The 21297-nt window shown below is 42.8% G+C and overlaps 1 protein-coding gene across 2 annotated transcripts in view; it reads right to left on the bottom strand.

Annotated features, from left to right (window-relative positions):
* LOC115143482 (chemokine-like protein TAFA-2) overlaps positions 1 to 21297 on the bottom strand; it is a 165427-nt gene that overhangs the window by 36087 nt on the left and 108043 nt on the right. For both annotated transcript variants that reach the window (XM_065000810.1, XM_029683949.2), the window contains exon 3: positions 12787 to 12936. In XM_065000810.1, coding sequence (XP_064856882.1) covers positions 12787 to 12936 — 150 coding nt within the window. The remainder of the gene's footprint in view (positions 1 to 12786; positions 12937 to 21297) is intronic.

Here is a 21297-nt window from a genome sequence, read left to right as displayed (position 1 = left end):
ACAGCTTTTGAAGCATCAAAAGCAAACTGGGCTAAGGGCCCGGACACCTCGACCTTCGAGCTTAGGCGGGAACCATCACTCGGATCAGAAGGTGCTGCATCGGGGACATGTGGGGTAAAAGATGACGATCAAAGGGGGTGGCTACCACGTAACCACCACCCCGACAACCACCGCCATAATAATAGCTACGAGGAACGTCCCCAATCTAACAGATCCCGTAGAGATCAACCTAGCCGAAATGCCCCTGTGCCTAACTCTCACAAACGGTCAGGACCTAAGGGTAACAAGCGTAACAAATTGTTCAACAATGATCTAAACGCTAACCAAAATTATCTAGAAGCTCTGATAAGAGATGTACTGCATCGCAAGATATCTGAGAAGGATGACAAGGATAAGTCATCATGACTAGGCGTAAAATTGTTGGAAACCAAGTCCCCCGAAACTTTTTTATTTAATTTTTTATTTTACCCCTTTTTCTCTCCAATTTCGTGGTATCCAATTGTTTTTAGTAGCTACTATCTTGCCTCATCGCTACAACTCCCGTACGGGCTCGGGAGAGACGAAGGTTGAAGGTCATGAACCATGACGTAGCCCATGTCCAATTGGTTCGATTGTTACTGGAGGATTTTCTCTGTGAAGTTAGCTCTTCTATGGACCACTTGGCCATGAATAGAATCCCCTCATATCTAGGGGATTCTCTCAATGGTATTAAAGCTATCACCAGAGAAGAACGCTGTAGAGCCAAACTAAGAGCCAGGGATGGGGCCACCACCACACAAGTGGAGGTGGTAGGGAACCGATGGTTGGTCAACACACCGTTCGCGTCCACCACTATGACTTACGAATGCCATGACTCCATCACCCAATTGAACCTCCCCAACCAGACTGTGTTTGCTAAGGTACCTGAGGGGGCGATTATTCACATAGACGACCTCGCTCTATACCAACTTCCCGACAACACAGAGATTGAAATGCCGGACGCTTTCGCTAAACGTTCCCTTGAGTTACCACAAGCCATTCAAAACCAAATCCAGTACGAGGGACCCATGACTGTTGGTCTTAGCGTACGGGATGAGGCACTTTTAGTTGACCAGACTGACTACAGACCGAAAGATTGGTCTGTCACCCGCTCTTGGACGATGCCGGACAGTATCCTGACCATGATCCTTGGTCTTATTTCCCTTGGCGTGTGCACCTACTATGTACACAGGCGCACACGTGCAATGGAAGAACTAATTAGGTCTTATACCAGGATCACCCGTGGGACGGATCGATTCCGATGTTTGGAAAGTTAGCAATAGATCCTGAAACCCCCTTAGGGGGCCCAGTCCCAGCCTCCTCTCCTGAACTCATTAGGTCAGCCCAGTAATGTGCCCAATGTAAGCTTTGGCCTTCAGGGGCCAAGTTTTTCCAAGTGCCTTAACTACCCACCTGCAAGTAGGATCACCATAGACATGACATTAGAGACAATGCCATGATAGAGTCATTTAGCCAAGACCTTGGACATACAGTATATAGAACATAGTCCAAATGAGATGATTAAGGTGTGGTAGACACATTTTGTATACTTTTATGTTTTTATTCCATTATTTTTCGTTTAATTTCCTTTGACATTTAGGAACCAGTAGAGTCCAATGCCGCTCATTTGGGGAGGAAATGTAATGATGTATTGCCTGAGTGTTGTGCGTTATTAACGTCTGCCAAGTTACTGCCTAGGTCCACTAACCGGGATAACCGGACGACGGGCCGGAACACAGAGCTACTGCCGAACCTCCCGGGTCCATTCTGGTGGTGGTCCGCAGCTTGCGGAAAGATGAGGATAGATTCTGGGTTCTGATGATAGGGTTCTGATGATGCCCCTCACGGCCCTGGTAAATTTCATGCCACAGACAAATTCCTTTGTCCCGTTACTATGGAGAACCAGCCTCAGAACATTAAACATGAAATAAAGGGACTTTGGAACAATGGTTTCCGTCAGCCACAATGGTGGTCATGACGATAGATGGACTATGAAAATGTATGTCATTTTTGTTCTGTTATTAAAGGTTAATAGATGACGTTATTACGAAAACATTGTAATGTGAAGGGTTTTCCTAGTATATGTCTGATGTTTATACATTGTACATAGTATGGAAAATATCAAAATCAAAGAGAATGTTTTGGGGAAGATGAAATGTTAAGTTAGTTGTCTAAAATGGGATTTGAGAAAAACCTAACCCTTGCCTCATTAACTTGGTACGCCCAGAGAATTTCCCTAAAGGCGGTTACGCCCACTTCTGACCCTAGGGTATAAAACCTGTGAGTATAGAATTTAAAACAGAACTACGTGACCCCAGCTGCAGCAGGGTCTGAAAAAGTCAACCAACCGAGAACGCAACGCAAGTTTCAGGACAAAGAAATCCTTTTCTACCCAAGCTATGGATGAGTAGCTGTGTCTAAGCCGGTGAATTCAAGTCGAACCACCTAGCTTCCATCTCCCATCGAATCGTGGTATCTAAAGGGTTTCATTCCTATGCTGTGAGCTCTGAGCTACAGAGCTGTCTGTCCTCAGAAGACCCCTTCCAGAGAAAAGGGGGGAACAGACTCCTAAGCCAAAAGGGACACAGACACCGGGAGGACGAGCAACGAGGTGCGCAGGAGAAGTGCGTCATCGAACAACAGAACGGTCCACGCAGAGACTCCCCGGAGATCACCCCCCACGTAATTACATCATTATATTCTGACCCATAAGAGCGGCAGTTTGAGGCAAGGCTAGGGTTAGAATAGCATAGCTGACAAATTCACCAAATGTATATTTCTCTTGTGTACTTATTTTTTTTCTCTCTTTTAAAATTCCCATTGTGGGTAACACGCGCCATAGTGTGTTGGCCCGTTATACTAAGTTCTAATCAATAGCCTATAATGTGTTTTGTCTATGTGTATCTTTTATCATCATTTTAGCTTTTTAGTAAATAAATATTCAATTAAGATTGGTGTGGTACGAATTCATTAGTGGTACCCGGATCCGTGCAGATTCAAGGGCTATACGACGTTCAGATTATGAGACTGATAGAGGAAACTGGTTAATTAGCGGCTGTTGTAAAATCGATATTCTGAAATTCTTTGAGTTAATTTGGGAAATAGAAACTCAATAAAAACTATTTTTCCCATGGTGCCCCAGGTTAATGAGTTAATAATTGCTCGATTCAGTTAATCACGTAATTATAAACTTGTAATCCTTCGATGAGCAACAGTCGTCACATTAACTAATACAACGTCACGACAATAGTCTAAGAGTTTAACCACGTGGTATGGTTAAAAGATTCAGTAATGGTCTACAACCTTTGTCTCTACCTAATGGAGAAAAGCATGGTCTGGTGATAATTTCTCAAATTTGGGTTTTATTCGGAATAGCAGAAAAGGGCTGTGCCAGGATGTCTGACCCTAACTGGGCCCAGGGGCGGTCCTCTGATTTAGTTCACTCCAATCCTCTTTTTGAGTTTTCCTTCATTAAACAGTCCAAAATCATATTACACCATTTTACAAACAGTATCATACTCACTCATTCATCTTATACAACAATTAGATGTAAACCTCATATCTGAGGCTATTATATAAACAGCGTTATGGTAATGTGGCCACGCTGTTTCCCATGAGCTTCCCCAAGTTGTAACAAACGGACCAGTTCGTAGCTGGATTCTTCACCAACCTTTTATACTTTCTCCGGAACATGACATTTGTTCGTACCTCAAGTTCTGTGAGGTGGAAGGAATTGCTTTGTTCTCGATGAAAATTTACTCTCTCTATACTGTGTCCATGAGGAGATCCTCAGGAATTTACGATGTCTCTCTGACCACAGCAACCTAGTTGAAGGAGGCAAGGGGGAGGCAGGGAGAGGGGGATGGGGCTTGCTATACCCAAAGATGCCAACCTCCCCCATACCCCCCTGGTGGCCAACCCCATACCCCCCCTAGTGGTTTGGATCTTGTTTGTCCTGCAAGTTACAAATCAACATAAAATCATGAACACGTGATGTCCTGTTTGTAGATCATCGTTACATGATGTCCTGTTTGTAGATCATCGTTGCAGTCCCCTCTGGTGGTTGAACTTGGTAGGCTTCTCTGAAAGCGGAGCAGTTCACCACAAGGATGGCAGTTGATGTCCGGTTGGTGATCGCCATTGCGGTCCCTTCTAGTGATGTACCTTGGTAGGTTCCCTGGAAGCTGCAAAGTACCCCAGGGAGGGCCGGGGGATGTCCTGGTTGGTGATCGCCGTTGCGGTCCCCCCCCACCCCCCTCTGGTGGTTTACCTTGGTAGGCCGCCACAAGGATGGGCCGTGGGTGTCTGGATTTGGGGTCGCCGTTCCGGACCCGTAGTCTGGTCCTCGTCCAGACTGGAAAGATCTGGGCAGTAACTTAGGCAGATGTTAACAACGCACGCACACACACTCATGAAATACATATAATTACATTCATTCCCCAATGAGCGGCGTTGTGTCACTAAGTGATGGTTGTATGGGGACTTTGTTTATGGCGCTATCACTTCAAAGGAACTAAACTGAAAAGGAATGAAAGCATAAACAAAAGATATACAAAATATAGTTCTCACACAAAAATCATCTAATTGGACTGTATTCTATATACGTACAATGTTCTGGCAAAATGACTATCATGGCATTGTCTCTAATGCCATATCTAGGGTTTTCCTACTTGGTGTGTTGCTTAGGCACTATCCTAAGTTGATAACTATATGATAAGTCTACAGCTGTAAGGCACTAGTTTTGGGCAGTCTACAGGGATGACCTATGGACTTCTGGGAAGAAAACTGGTGAGTGCTGTAGAGTCAAAGGCCTAGAAGTAAATGTTCAACTTTACTAAGGCTGGATCCTAGCATAAATACCAATTGGATGTACCGTTGTGCATGTGCGCTTATACCTACACAATCGCGCATGTCAAAGAAGGAAGAAAACCAAGTATCCTGGCAGATTACAACTTGTTCAGAATGAGTCTGACGTAGTCAGGTAATTTTCAAGTCAATGCCTGGAGGTCAGTCAGAATTGGTGTCCAGGGAATCTGTAGTAGTTTTTACTACAAGTCACTGTGTCTTCCACTATTGTAGTGGTGATAGGTATGAAGTCTATTTCATAGCTATGTTATCGATGGAGGAGCTAACCTCACAGCGGAAGTACTCTTTAAGTAATGGACCAGTCGTACGTGGTGTGATCATGGTTAATGATTCTAATAATATTCCTCCTGAACAGAGGATTCTATTTATTAGTGACATGTGTGTTAAACATTGGAAGAGTGCACTGGAGATTCCCTTCTACGTGTTGCACTCTGAGTGACTCCTATGTCGCTATTGTCAAGGGTAATTTGATTGGTTGGGTCTCTAACCTTATTACTGATTGTAGCTAGACTGACTGTCGCTGGTATTGTACTCGTGCTCAAAGGGACCAGTTATCCTACCGATTTATTCTGAAATATTATACTACCGGAACACACGATTGGAGCATTTTACTAGTTGCATTGAAGTTGAACCTACACATGGCAAGGAATGATTATGGTTGCCATTTGTTTTGGAGGTGGACAAGTCCACTGGACTTCCTTTATGACCAGTGTGGTACACCTCAGTACTCTCTTAGATGTGTTCTAAGACAATACCCGTCTAGGGGCCTGTCTGCTCCTCACTGTTCTCATAGGGGAGTTTACAACTAGATTTGATTTATGCTCTGGCGGCCTCGTACAGTGTTGTCCGTAGTCTCGACCCCCCCAAGGGCCTCGATGAGGCTCATCATGGGTCTGGGCTACTATTTCCGTCCCCTGTGTGTCTCCGGACTCCCCTACCAGCGGGTGGTGTTGGTGTCCGAGGGGCAAACGAAAAGGTCGGACCCTATGTACGAGTTGTCAGCGGCCGCGTTGTTATGAGAATGGCTGTAACCTTTCAACCAAATCACCTGGTGTTTGTGCTTCAAAACGCTCAGTGGCTGTTGAGGCATGTCAGTCACCACCGCGTCCACGTGTGGCAACCTCTTCAGTACCTGCAAACTGAGATGAGGATATCGGTCTGTGTTTCAGCAGTGGGAGTCATCGGGTTAGTTGCTGGACTGACGCCATTTGTGTCATTCTAAGGGGTGACAGTCCCCAACAAAGCGGAAGTTGTATCATCGGAAGCAGAGAATACTCTGCGCATCAATATTTTTCTTGCTGAGACGGCCTCAGTGCTTGCGGAAGTGTCCGAAGGGCAAGAGGAGTTCATCTCAACTACCGTATTGCGCGACTGCAAGGAGGAGGGAAGTTGCTTATTCACTGAGACAGCTGGCTCAAAATCATGAAAATAATTGTCAATCAGGTTGGCTGATGGAATGTGTCGAGATGTCGTAATATCTCCTTGGATCAGATTCTGCCCCAAGAGGTTTCCAAACGTATCCTTCCCAAGGGGTGCTTTCGACAGATACCCCTTGTGAATGACTGCGTTGCAGCTAGTGTTAGGGACCGGCAGTGTGGTCTGTGGAGAAGGCACTGTGGCCTGTGACCATCCCTGGTTGGTTTTCCAATACATCAATGGGAGTAACCGATCCATCAAGTCTGTTCCAAGTAGCAGGGTTACAGTTTCAAAGGCTGGTAACATACACAGGGTGAATGAGCGATACGTCCTTGCAGTGTAGTTTCAGCATGACTCTCAATGTGAGAAACGAGGTAGTCTGAGTGACTTCTCGAAGTGTAGTGTCGCATCGTTCCACTTTTAACCAACGTTTAGTTGGCTTCAAAGCCCTTTTAAGATTATCAAACAATGTTTGAGAGATGAGTGATATTGTAGCACCCGAATCAATTAGCGCATGACAATTCAAGCAGTCCTCCAGGACTGTTTCCAGGTATGGCCATTTAGATTCGTGGTTAGTGGACATATTCCCCACAAAGTGGAGTGGTCGTTCGCAATGACGTGATGTGCCATTTATGTTCAAGGTGGAAGCAGACGGACTTTTCCGATTTTGAGTGGCTTGAGTTTAATGAAGCGTTTGACCATTTTCTTCGCAACCTTTGTATCAGAGTCTATAGACAAAGCCCGGGGACTTGTTTCTTGATCAAGCGGGCCCTGGATAGGGTCTTGAATGAGAGCGGGAGAAATTTGAACTTTAACGTCCTTGCTATGGGTGTTAATTCCTGCGGACCTGGTGTCCGGTAATTCCTAGTCTAGTCCTTGTGACTTATCTTTTACCCTTTTCTCAAATTGTTCTCGCTTTAGTTCTTCCTGTAGTGGAACTTCTGGAGAACATTGGTCTACGTTTTGATCGTCCTTCAACCCTTTGTTACCCTTGTGCTCCGACACTTTTTGTGAGTTGGGTGCAGGAACGTAGCGAACAGGTCGATTGTAGCGGTAGTCATGTTGATGGCAACGTGCTTTACAGTTATTTGGACCGCGGAGGTTATTGGAATCATGGTTTCGTGGTAGAAACTGTTGTTGTGCGTCATCTCTCAACGCTTCAATACCTGATAATGCACCCTCTAACTGATGTGAGTGCTCCTGGTCAAACTTCAAAACCGAGTGGTCAGGGCTCTTAGCGTTGTGAACTTTTGATGCCTCAAAAGCTGTGCTTGCAAGCTCTCTGAGTTGTAAGATAGGCAAGCCAACATGGGCGGCAGGGCCCAAGTAGGTAATGAAGGTAGGATACATGTTCGACAGGAACATTTGTTTAAAAGGTAACAGGTCTTCCATGCCTGTTTCAGTGAGAAGGCCAAAGTAAGCTGAACGAAGCCTATGGTAGTAAGCTTGTGGGTGTTTGTTCTGAGCTTGTTTGACGGTGTTAGCCAGTGAGCTATCGTGTTTGCGAGTCGCAGAACCACTGAATTCTAATTTCAAAGCTGTGGCAAGTTTAGCGTAGTCATTTAGCACATGTTGCTGTTGTAGGCGAATGAACCTTGAACCTATTCGACGTTCGCTTCAACAGGCAAACCCTGTCAGAACCCGTAGCGTTCGGGTAGCCATCCAACGCGTCCTCTATGTCAGCTAGGAACGTCTCAGTATCGTTTGGCTGACCTGGAACGGGGTCAAAGGTGGGGAAATTCTTGATGAGTTTGTCAAGGTATTCCACGCCAAGTGGGCGGAGAGGGTTGGCTTCATCCTGGGGAGAGATTGCGGCCGAAAGGCCAAGAGAAGAAGCCAAGCCTTGTTGTTGTTGTTGGCTAAGAGGCGCAATATTACTCAGTGCCGAATGGCCAAGAGGAGAAGACTGAGGGACACATGAGGGATGCAAGGTCTGAAACCTATCGTCTTTACTCCTGTGAGTACAGGGTTCCGGTTGCTTGGATTGGTAGTCCCGCTGTAGAGCGTGACCATTCTGGACTTCCTCCAGATGGTACCTAAGGGTGGTATTCTGCTGCATTGCAGAGTCCATTTGAGCGCTTAGAGTACTGATTTTGGACACATGAGTGTCACACTTGCTCCTTTCGGTCTCAAACTTATCTGTCATGGTTTGCAGATAGAGGTCTTGAGTACGGAGTGAGAGATTCAGTGATGAGATTTCCTCCACTTGCTTAGAAATTAATATTTCCATTTTCATCACCTGAGTTCTCTCATCATTCATTTGGTCAGCGACTTCAATGAGTTCTGCTGATTTCTCATCCAACTTTGTCATTGTGTTCATTAACTGATCGTCTTTCGTCTGCAGCGTTTTGAGTAGAACCGTGTTACTCTGAGTAACGTTCAAGAAAATTTCATGCATGTTATCAAGTTGAGCGCTCCTGTTTGTAGATAACTCTTCAAATCTATCTAGTTTGGCGTGGACATCATCGCACTTAGTTCTGTCTAAATCGAGTTGTTCCTGTAGCATATGATTTTGTTACTGTAGAAGATGATTTTGTTGAAGAGCTTGTGCTTGTTCATCGTCGTATGTTTTTGCAATTACATTTAATTGTTCAGTTTTCAAGCGCAGTTCCATAATTAGCAGAATTTTTCCCTTTTCTGCATTTGTCATTGGTTTCCCGGTTATCTCCCTCTGTCCCTTTATGTCTCCCATTACCTGCTCGTGCTTCAGCTTTGCACTGCGGTATTGGACAGATGCCAATCTCGGATGGCAAGACATCAGGGCTAGACTGGCGAGAACCTTTATGAGGCCTGCGCCCGATGGTGGATTTTGGAAAGCGTTATTGTCTGCTTTTCCACTAATGGCATAATTAGGGTTGGTATTGCTGCTGAGTTCAGAGATCAATCCATTTGCGGGTGGAGGTTCAGTAATTAGCGGGTGAGTGGGGACTACCCCCTCTGATAGCTTGCACATTATTAGAACATTTTGGAAGGAAAAAATGTTTTTGCTAATTTTCCAAAGTTTGGTTTTGGGAATATATTGGGAGCTGCAAAGACGATTTTAATCTATTTATAGATGTCAATGAACCATCAGTACTGGACAGTAGTGTGGAAGTTGGACGTGACTGAATTTGCAAAAGCAAATGGAATTAATCAATGATAATGATTAATCATACCTGGATTGGCTATCTGGATATTAAAGTTTAAATTAACCTGGGAAGTTGGTTCATCTAGGTTACTATTGCAAAGTTTAAGGTGTCTCATTTAATTGGAAGAACCTAGAAAGGTATGTTCGACAATTTAAATAAATAAATTGAATGAGACGATAATACCCAAGCAATTGAGATTGCTGGATTATCATAAAGATAATGTTAAGTACATTTACCACTATGGTACACTTTCCCCTCAGGCCAAAGCCATATGCAGACGATGAATGTGCAAGTAGAGATACTGGTGTGCAAAGGAGCAAACAAATATTACAGATGGGCTATGTACAGGTCCAATGATCTGTGAGCTGCTCCGACAGGTTATGTTTAAAGTTAGTGAGGGAGAGATGAGTCTCCAGCTTCAGTGATTTTTGCAATTCGTTCCAGTCAATGGCAGGAGAGAACTGGAAGGAAAGGCGTCCAAAGGAGGAATAGGCTTTGGGGGTGACCAGTGAAATATACCTGCTGGAGCGCGTGCTACGGGTGGGTGCTGCTATGGTGACCAGTGAGCTGAGATAAGACGGGGTTTTACCTAGTAAAGACTTATAGATGACAGTAGTGAGAGATCCTCCATGACTGCGAGCTGACTGGCTGCTTGGCTGCCTGGCTGGGCTGTGTGTTTCCAGAAGTGAATTACAGTCCGTGGGTCAAAGTCAAGACCATGAACACAGTGGCAGGAGAGGAATAAACAGAGCGGCATAGTGGAGGTGGGAGAGGTGCAGAGCTCCAAGGTCTACAGCTGCCTCTAAGGAGGCCTGTAGGGGGTAAGGATTCCCTTGAGATTTCTAATGCTTCAGCAAGCAGTGTCAAGACGGGAGGAAGCCCCTGTCAGAGCCATTACAGTACAGAACACAAGACAGGGATCGATTCACCTGTCGGAGGGGCCACTGAGGACATGATATTAAATGACCTGTCCCCCTCTCTACTTCAGTGAGTCAGCGCAGCAGCTCCCCAGGTCTTAGTGTCTCATAATCCAGCAGACAGACTGCAGACCGACAGCATATAGCTGGCTGGCTCAGTAAGAAGTTGACTGGGTCAGTTTGAAGTATCCTAAAACAGATCACATACAGAATGCTCTAAGACAAGTGCTCTAAAGAGCTCTTAACCAATTAAATGTTTAGATTGTTCAGTAGATTGTTCAGTAGATTGTTCAGTAGATTGATCAGTAGATTGTTCAGTAGATTGTTCAGTAGATTGTTCAGTAGATTGTTCAGTAGATTGATCAGTAGATTGTTCAGTAGATTGATCAGTAGATTGTTCAGTAGATTGATCAGTAGATTGTTCAGTAGATTGATCAGTAGATTGTTCAGTAGATTGATTAGTAGATTGATCAGTAGATTGATTAGTAGATTGTTCAGTAGATTGATCAGTAGATTGATCAGTAGATTGATCAGTGGATTGATCAGTAGATTGATCAGTAGATTGCTCAGTAAATTGATCGGTAGATTGATCAGTAGAAGAAAATATTTGACCCTAAATGTGACCCATCACCTGGATTCGGTCTTATGTAGCAACATTTGAAATGGTACTTTCTACATAGGATAAAAGTAGACTCCGAGCTACAAAATTGTATATCATACACTGCAGTTGAGGAACAACGGGAAAGTGAGTCTGCATTGAAAGTTAATAATCTTGTAACCCCACTTTTTAGAAAATGACCCATGATATTTTTGGTACACCTACTGGAGAGCTCTTCTTTGTCTACACCCATTCAGAATTGTTCACACCCTCTTTAGCCTTAGCCCCACCCATTACTTTAAGGTTTCACATATGAGGCCATGTGCTAAACAGAGTGAATACGTAGTGTAGTAAACAACCAAAGATTTCAAGTCTAGAAGTGGTGAAAGTAGCAGCAAAAAGTAGTAGTATATTGGCCTATATTCTAATCTGAATTTGGTGCAGGTCATGTTGTACTTTACATTACGGTCTCTGGTAAACACCCACTCTATCAAATAAAATCAAACTTTATTTGTCATATGTACAGGATACAGAAGGTGTAAACAATACAGTGAAATGGTTACTTGCACAGTGGAGTCTTGCATAGTGGAGTTAGCTAAACAATTAATCATCATCCCAACTCATAATACCATGCACCATGCATGAATCTGCAGGTAACTAAAGCTAACCAACTAGGTTCAATGTTAGTTAGCTAATATTAGGCTATAACTAGCAATACAAATGGCTTTCTGAGATACAAATAATATTACTAAACAGATCATACACGTAACGTTAGCTAGCGATACACGTAACGTTAGCTTGCAATGAAAAACAACTTTCTGAAAAGATTTGAAACATATAATATCTGAAAGTGTAGCTAAACTCTTACCCGGATACATTGATGAACATTTCTCCCTCTGTCATGGATGCCATGGTTGCCCTTAATTTGAAGATGTAATCCAGAGACAGGTGCTTTATACAACAGCCTTCTCTGTTCTCTTTTTGACTCTCTCCGTATTTGGCAATCATCTCTCTGCATTCCACTGATTTCAAATCTCAGTCAAATTCTTCTGTGACAACAACACTGTTGATCGTTGTTTCTTCCCCTATCACGGTCATCAGAAGACTCTACAATTTCTAGTTCAATGAAAATGTTTTTTTTATACCTAAATCAGGTATTTCCTGATCATCTGATTTAGTCAGAGAGAGTCAACATGGCACAATCGTCCCCCAGAAAGTAGTCCATCACAACCTTTTCCCACTGATCTTTGTCAATAGCGCAATTATCTTCAGGGCAGCAATGCAACACTTCAGTTATTCATGATATCTTAAAAAAGAACGCTGTGGTAGAAAGGATTATCCACACATATTGAGCAGCTCATGTTATAGACAGAAGCATGTTACATGGCAGACCAATCCGAACTCATCTCTTGACATGTCCAGCTTATCCATTTTCTCAGCCAATAATGGATAGCAGGAAGGTTCCTGTATTTTTCCATGGCTAAACCAACTAGGCTCAGAATTTATTCAAATTTACAGATGGCATACAAGTTTGCTATTAAGGCACATGAAAGATCACATGTTCCAGAAGGCATTTCGGCCAAAAAATGCATACATTAAAAAAAGTATTTAAAAAAAAACGTTAAAATGTCTTTCCTGTGAAGTAGTGACGTGCAACATATTCCTAGCTTCTTAAACGGGCAACACATTTTGAAAATTTGAAGAAAGCATTTGAAACAACACTATTTTTAGGTGATACATGAGTGAAACTAGACCAATGTTGGTACAATATACAGCCTCTTACTGTGGTGTTAATCCTGTCAATAAAAAGACAAAAATACGAGAGAAAAAACAACGACCGTACCGTCCACACAAGATGGGGCCGCTCTTGTTGTCCCGGCAACCTGTCCGGGGAAGCAGGAACATTTCACCGTCTGGGATCTCTCTTCGATCTTGTTCTTGTTGCAGCAGCGGTGGGCGGCGGTCACTTCACAGGTCCCTGCTTTGACATGCACTGCAAACACAGAGGTGGTTCCATGTTAGAATCATGTTCAACACTCCAGCTCCTGCAGAACAAACACTGTAAGTTACAGCTATGTCTGTAAGGACAGATCTCAAATGACCCTATTCTCATTAGTGCACTCTGTATGTTTGTCCCAGGTTTGAACAGTCACATAGGGCTGCCACATTGGGCTCTGGTCAGAATAGGGAACTACATGAAAAAAGCAGTGGAACTGGCTTTGGGGTCCATATCTGAATTTGAGAGATACAGGGAGACAAAGACTGTACCCTACAGAGGCATTGAAACACATACTCTTTGTATGTACCCTACAGAGTCAATAAGACACATCTTTCTTTGTACCCTAAATAGTCTATAAGAAATATTTCTACAGTATCTACACTTCAGAGTCTAATCCAACTAAAGCAATGAGTATATTGATTGGGAATATCCCTCTTGATCTTAAATGGCCTTTAAAAAAGCCAGAGAAGAGTGGGGAGGAGGAAGTGTATTAGAACCGACCAGGCAGGGACCTCTATATAGCTGACCTGCAGCTCACTGCAAAGATACATCTCTCGTGTACTTTCATGCTTAAATTGTTCTCCACGTTGGGGGCCTTTTCTTTCCTACAACTGATGAATTATGCATAGGGAAAATCCTTCTTTAAAAGCTGAGAGGGCCACAACTTCAGTGGTGAGAACACGGACAATATAGTCATTGCTTCATGAAGTAAGAGATATAAAAATTCCCAATATAGATTGGTGCTGAATTATTAATTCCAAGTATAAAATTTAGACTTTTTTTTGTGGAGATGTTTGAACTAGCAAAGCATCAATCCACAGCAATGTTAACAGAAATACGTTGTCGATGTTGTGTTTTTAAATGCCTCCTTTGATGTAAGGAATCGTGGACTGAAAGACCACAGAATTGTTGTGTCAATTGAGTTTACATCAATAACAGTATGACCTGTGTTATACCATTTAAAGAAGGAGCCTTTTAATATTTAGAATAATAATTTACTGCGGGTGATGATATCCTTCATGTACACAGTTGTCTTTTTAGATTTAAAAAATAAATCTATTTGTGTCTATTTCATATTCATTACCTTTCTTCTTAGTAGGCCTACGTGAAAGTCTTTAGTTTTTTACACATCATTGTCAAGGGGGAAAACGATTAAAAGTTTCAGTGTTATTTTCAGATCAGCCTTAATTATGCCTGTAAAGATTTTCAATTTGGGACCTGAATTGAGAATAGATTGAAAATGGGCCTCCATCTTGTCATTAGTGAGCAATCCAAAAATCTAATCTACAACATTACAAACATTTTGCTTCCAATCAATAAGGGGCCATTCAAATTCCAACAAAAGGCCAGTTAACAATTGGTGATTGAGTGTTTTCCAGCCAACACAACCTTACTGATGCAAACACAGGTGAGGGTCTTCTTCTGTGATGTGATTATCTTTAAGCCACAGGCATACCCCTGGGTCACAGTTTCAATTGCTCAAATTGAGTATTCAAACTTTTTTGAAGAGGGGGAGATGTATGTGACTGATACGTAATCAATAATGGTCCAGTAAAGCTCTGTGACACTCAGTCACTCAGTCACTCTGTTACACTGGGAGATAAACAGAACAATCGAATGTCAGAGTTGAAGGAAATGATCTTATAAGTGATCAAGAGGAGAATTTGAGAACACACAATAGATTCAGAAAACTGAAATGTCATAATAATAGCTACCAGTGATTTCTCCATAATAATTTGATCAACTTGTTCACTAAAATGTACTGAGCATTCCACAGCAGTGAACTTTCTGCTCCAAACCGAGCAGCCATGTTTGCTAGCCCTGCATGGCTAGCTTTGCCAAGTCACCCGGTTCATCGGCTGCGCCTCCACCCTACGCCCACCAGGCTATTTGTGGTTGAGAGGAGGAGAGCCAGCACAACAGAGCTACCGTACAGGGTTAGGTCTGGGCTGGATAGCTGGAAGACTGGAAGGGTTTACTCATTAAGGTGCAGTTGGCAGCATGCAGCCAGAGCTGTGAGGAGAGGAACCTGTGAAAAATACTGATTAAACCTCAGGCCTCAGCAGCCCTCTACGGGTCAAGGTCACTGACTCAGGAGTCAAACCCCACACCAAGCAGTGTGCATGGTGAGGAGGGGGTAGGGGGGCAAGGTGAGGGAGATTAGGGTGTGTGTTACAGGGGTGAGGTGAGGGGTGAGGCGAGCCTTGGTTGGTAACTACACACAACAAAGAAAAGGCCATAAACTGGATGACTGCTGATCCTATACCCTCAGCCTATTGGGAGAAGGTGGAAGTGAAGTGTTAGAACCCTTGACATTTTCCTCATTTTGTTACGTTACAGCCTTATTCTAAAATTGATTCAGTTGTTTTTTTCTCATCAATCTACACACAAATACCCCATAATGACAAAGCAAAACCAGGTATTTAGACATTTTTGCAAATATATACAAAAACATTTACGGAAATATTGAATCTTGAATCTTCTTCAGTTAGAAGAAGTGTCTCCCATTCTTCTGCACTGGCTGAGCCACTCAAGGACATTCAGAGACTTGTCCCAAAGCCAATTCTGCATTGTCTTGGCTGTGTTCTTAGGGTCAGTGTCCTGTTGGAAGATGAACCTTTGCCCCAGTCTGAGGTCCTGAGTGCTCTGGAGCAGGTTTTCATCAAGGATCTCTCTGTACTTTGCTCCGTTTATCTTTCCTTTGATCTTGATTAGTCGACCAGTCCCTGCCAATGAAAAACATCCCCACAGCATGATGCTGCCACCACCATGCTTCACAGTAGGGATAGTGCCAGGTTTCCTCCAGATATGACACTTGGCATTCAGGCCAAAGAGATCAATTTCGGTTTCATTAGGCAGATAATATTTTTTTCTCATGGTCTGAGAGAGCTTTAGGTGCAATTTGGCAACATCCAAGTGGGCTGTCATGTGTCTTTTACAGAGGAGTGAATTTTGTCTTGACACTCTACCATAAAGGACTGATTGGTGGAGTGCTGCAGAGATGGTTGTCCTTCTGGAAGGTTCTCCCATCTCCACAGAGGAACTCTGGAAATATGTCAGAGTGACCATCAGGTTTTTGGTCACCTCCCTGACCAAGGCCCTTCTCCCCAAATTGCTCAGTTTGGCCAGGCGGCCAGCTCTAGGAAGAGTCTTGGTGGTTCCAAACTTCTTCAATTTAAGAATGATTGAGGCCACTGTATTCTTGGGGATTTTTTTTGGTACCCTTCCCCAGATCTGTGCCGCGACACAATCCTGTCTTTGAGCTCTATGGACAATTCCCTCGACCTCATGGCTTGGTTTTTGCTCTGACATGCACTGTCAACTGTGGGACCTTATATAGACAGGTGTTTGCCTTCCCAAATCATGTCCAATCAAATTAATCTACCACAGGTGGACTCCAATCAAGTTGTAGAAACTTTTATACATTTTAGAATAAGGCTGTAACATAACAAAATGTGGAAAAGGGTAAGGGGTCTGAATACTTTCCGAGTGCACTGTATACACTAGATGATCAAAAGTATGTGTACACCTGCTTGTTGAACATCTCATTCCAAAATCATGGGTATTAATATGGAGTTGGTTCGCCATTTGCTGCTATAACAGCCTCCACTCTTCTGGGAAGGCTTTCCACCACTTAGATTACTGCGGCTTCCATTCAGCCACAAGAGCATTAGTAAGGTTTGGCACTGATGTTGGGCGATTAAGCCTGGCTCACAGTTGGCGTTCCAATTCATCCCAAAGGTGTTCTATGGGGTTGAGGTCAGTGCTCTGTGCAGGCTAGTGAAGTTCTTTCACACTGATCTGGTGGCAGCAAGTTTTACACCACTCCAGCCTACACTTGGTATTGCGCATGGTGATCTTGTTTGTGGCTGCTCGGTCATGGAAACCCATTTTATGAAGGTCCCGAGGAACAGTTGTTGTGCTTATGTTGCTTCCAGAGGCAGTTCGGAACTCGGTAGTGAGTGTTGCAACCGAGGACAGACAATTTTCACATGCAACACTCTTCAGCACTCGGTGGTCCCATTCTGTGAGCTTGTGTGTCCTACCACTTCGCTGCAAAGCCAGTGTGGCTCCTAGACGTTTCCACTTCACAATAACAGAACTTGCAGTTGACTTGGGCAGCTCTAGCAGGGCAGAAATCTGATGAACTGACTTGTTGGAAAGGTGGCATTCTATGACGGTGCCACGTTGAATGTCACTGAACTCTTTGGTGAAGCCATTCTACTGCCAATTTTTGTCAGCAACGAGTGTTGCTGAAATAGCCAAATCCACTGGCTCATTCATCCCCCCTCCTTTCCCCTGTAACTATTCCCCAAATTGTCAACTTACCTGGTAAAATAAGGGTTCCAAAAAATATACAGTACCAGTTGAAAGTTTGGACACATTTACCTATTCAAGGTTTTTCTTTATCTACTACATTGTAGAATAATAGTAAAGACATCAAAACTATGAAATAACACATATGGAATCATGTAGAAACCAAAAAAGTGTTCAACAAAAAATATATACATTTAAAAAGTAGCCACCCTTTGCCTTGATGACAACTTTGCACACTCTTGGCATTCTCTCAACCAGCTACACCTGGAATGCTTTTCCAACAGTCTTGAAGGTGCTGAGAACATGCTGAGCGTATGTTGGCTGCTTTTCCTTCACTCTGCGGTCTAACTCATCCCAAACCATCTCAATTGGGTTGAGGTCGGGGGATTGTGGAGGCCAAGTCATCTGATGCCGCACTCCATCACTCTCCTTCTTGGTCAAAAAGCTCTTACACAGCCTGTGTGTTATGGGTCATGATAGTCCCACTAAGCGCAAACCAGATTGGATGGCGTATCACTGCAGAATGCTGTGGTAGCCATGCTGGTTAAGTGTGCCTTGAATTCTGAATAAATCACTGACAGTGTCATCAGCAAAGCACCCCCACACCAGCACATCTCCTCCTCCATGCTTCACGGTGGGATCCATACATGCGGAGATCATCCGTGCACCTACTCTGCTTCTCACAAAGACACGGCGGTTGGAACCAAAAATGGCACATTTTGACTCATCAGACCAAAGGACAGATTTCCACCGGTCTAATGTCCATTGCTTATGTTTCTTGGCCGAAGAAAGTCTCTTCTTATTATTGGTATCCTTTAGTAGTGGTTTCTTTGCAGCAATTCGACCACAAAAGCCTGATTCACGCAGTCTCCTCTGAACAGTTGATGTTGAGATGTGTCTGTTACTTGAACTCTGTGAAGCATTTATTTGGGCTGCAATCTAAGGTGCAGTTAACTCTAATGAAAGTAACTCTGGGTCTCCCTTTCCTGTGGCGGTCCTCATGAGAGCCAGTTTCATCATAGTGCTTGATGGTTTTTGCAACTGCACTTGAAGAAACTTTAAACATTCTTGAAATTTTCCGGATTGACTGATTTTCTAAAGTAATAAAGTAATGATGGGCTGTCGTTTCTCTTTGCTTATTTGAGCTGTTCTTCCCATAATATGGACTTTTTTTTTACCAAATAGAGCTATCTTCTGTACCAGCCCTACCTTGTCACAACACAACTGATTGGCTCAAATGTATTAAGAAGGAAAGAAATTCCACAAATGAACTTTTAAGCACACCTGTTAATTGAAATGCATTCCAGGTTACTACCTCATGAAGCTGGTTGAGAGAAGGCCAATAGTGTGCAAAGCTGTCATCAAGGCAAAGGATGGCTACTTAGAAGAATCTCAAATATAAAATATATTTGGATTTGTTTAACACGTTTTTGGTTACTACTATTCCACTTGTGTTATTTCATAGTTTTGATGTCACTATTATATTCTACAATATAATAAATAGAAACCCTGGAATGAATAGGTGTGTCTAAACTTTGACTAGTACTGTATATATAATAATAATAATTTGAAGGGGTGTCCACATACTTTTATATATATAGTGTACCATCAGGCTCATTAGGATCTCTTTGATGGAGAGGATGCAAAGTACTAATAGTATAGTCAGGATAATGTCTCAATGTGCCAGCTAGATAGAAGCTTCTCCTCTTTCTCTTGCAGTGTTGCCCTGCTGTGCTAGTCCAGACAGCTGGACCAAATGGCTCCCAACACCTGTGATCAATACGTTTCACTTAAAGAATGTATATTAGGATTGTCATCAGTTAGAATCCCCCAGCACCCACGTCAGCAGGAAGGAGAAACTAATGAGGACTGGCGTGAGGTCCGGACCTCCGGGCAATCAATAGCACTTTAAGCACAGTGCTCCTCTCTGCAATCATATTAATTGATCCCTGAATGATAAGTGCCAACATGCATCCAGAAGTTATTTAGAGCTTTGATGAGTCACAGAAGAGAGAAACAAGCTAAGGAAGCAGCTAATGACTGTGTTTTTCAGATTGTCTCATAGTATGATGGCATGGGGAGCTTTGCTTTTAAAGGCACAGCTTGAATTAATACATTCTGTTGCAATAAATTCTGAATATTTTCTTATTGAGCTGACAAGTATAGCACACACACAATTATATTTGATCTATTTTTTTTTTACAATAATCTACCCAGTGGACCTGTAGTTTGCAAATGTTCTATACTGTTATCCACATTTTATAAATAACTGCAAACTGTATTGCTGAATGCTTGTGTAATTAAATTCATCCTGTACAAAAGTAGACAAAAAACAGTACATTATAGTTTTGCTAGTTGGCTAGTTTTGTGGTAAAAAAAAATGGAATATTAAAATGTTCTGTAATATATTCAAACAGCTGTAACAAAATGTAAATGACACTGAAGGATTTATGTTGACAAGCAATTCCAGACACAAGGCAATTTTAAGGTTTGGAGACTAACACTTGTCGAAAGCTATTTTCTTCTCGGGAATATGTTTGTTTTCAATTAATGTATGAGAATGATTGGTGGAAACGTCTAAAATAGAAAAATAGAAATGTGACCTTCCATGGAGGCTATGAGCCATTTAAAAATAAAACTGTGCATAGTCAGTCTGCATGTAGCCTCAAACAAAAAAGGAATATTTGATGGGATGTGCTCTCCTTTCAATTTCCCTGCTCAAAGATATTATTTTTGAGTTGCTGTCATATTTTTCATCAATTGTTTGCTAACATGATGACAAATAATAAAGAAAAACAAATGGAAAAGAATAGCCACATTTCCTGTGAGTTTATTTATGATGTCTGTTCATGGGGGAAATTAGCATTGCAGTGTGGCAGTCACTTGTCTTGATACACCCTGTATTCTCCAGAAAGTGTCTCAGGCGTTTGTTTTGTGCAGCATACAAAACACTGACAAAGAGGTAGAGAAAGTCAAGCCACAGCAGAAAATAAAGAGAATTGCGCATTGAACCCAAGAGCAATGAAAACTGCATCGCTGTGAATATTAGAATTTCAGTTCATATAACATCCTAGATAAAATAAATGTACCTTTTAACATTGTCAGTCATACTAAGTGAAAATAATGCAGACAAATGGCACACACGCATCATAAAATAATGGTGATCGTGGAACATCTTCAGTCAAACCTTCCAAGCAAACATCTGCTTTTGGTCAACATTTACCATGGGTCCATGCTATGTGGGATCCTTGGGACATCCCTACCCAAGTATACATTTTATGGTTAAGGTAAGTGTTAGGGTTAGGGTTAGTAGGTAAGGGTTATGGTTAAGTTTAGGGTTAGGGTTAGGGTAGGAGTTAGGGTTTAAAATAGGGATGTCTCAACGATCTTGAATAGTACTAACCATTTACCATGCCTCCTCTCCGTGAACAAGTTTCAATCAGCAGGTGAATAAATGACTGTCCAGTATGTAGGCGGCAGGTAGCTTAGTGGTTAAAGCGTTGGGCCAGTAAACAAAAAGTTGGTGGATTAAATCCCTGAGCTGACAAGGTAAAAATCGGTCGTTCTGCCCCTGAGCAAGGCAGTTAACCCACTGTACCCCGGCGTTGAAGAAGTGGATGTCCATTCTGGCAGCCCCCGCACCTCTCTGATTCAGAGGGGTTGGGTTAAGAGGTTGGCGTTGGGTTAAATGCGGAAGACACATTTCACTAGGTATCCCCCTGTCCCTACTCTGGCTAAATTAACTCCAGAACTGACTTGTTTCCCAGGCCCTTACTAGAATGGGCTCTAAGGTAGCAAAATTCTTCTAGCTTTCCCAAAATTCCCTGGTTCCCAGAAAGCCAGATTGGAAGGTTCCCAGAATCAGGAGGCAATAAGCAGGAAATTCTGGTATCCTCAAACCATGACTTTTGTAAAACTTGGGAATTTTGCAACACTAAGGGGTTCAAAAGCATTCTAGAGGAATGTTCTTCAACCGTCATCTACTTCAAATGCACCTCAGACAGAGAGTCTCCCTTCTAACTGTACCCTTCTGACAGT

The sequence above is a fragment of the Oncorhynchus nerka genome, linkage group LG15 (genome assembly GCF_034236695.1).
Source record: "Oncorhynchus nerka isolate Pitt River linkage group LG15, Oner_Uvic_2.0, whole genome shotgun sequence".
Classification (NCBI taxonomy): Eukaryota; Metazoa; Chordata; class Actinopteri; order Salmoniformes; family Salmonidae; genus Oncorhynchus; species Oncorhynchus nerka.
The sequence above is the reverse complement of the archived record's forward strand: the minus strand, read 5'-3'. Positions and strand labels throughout refer to the sequence as shown.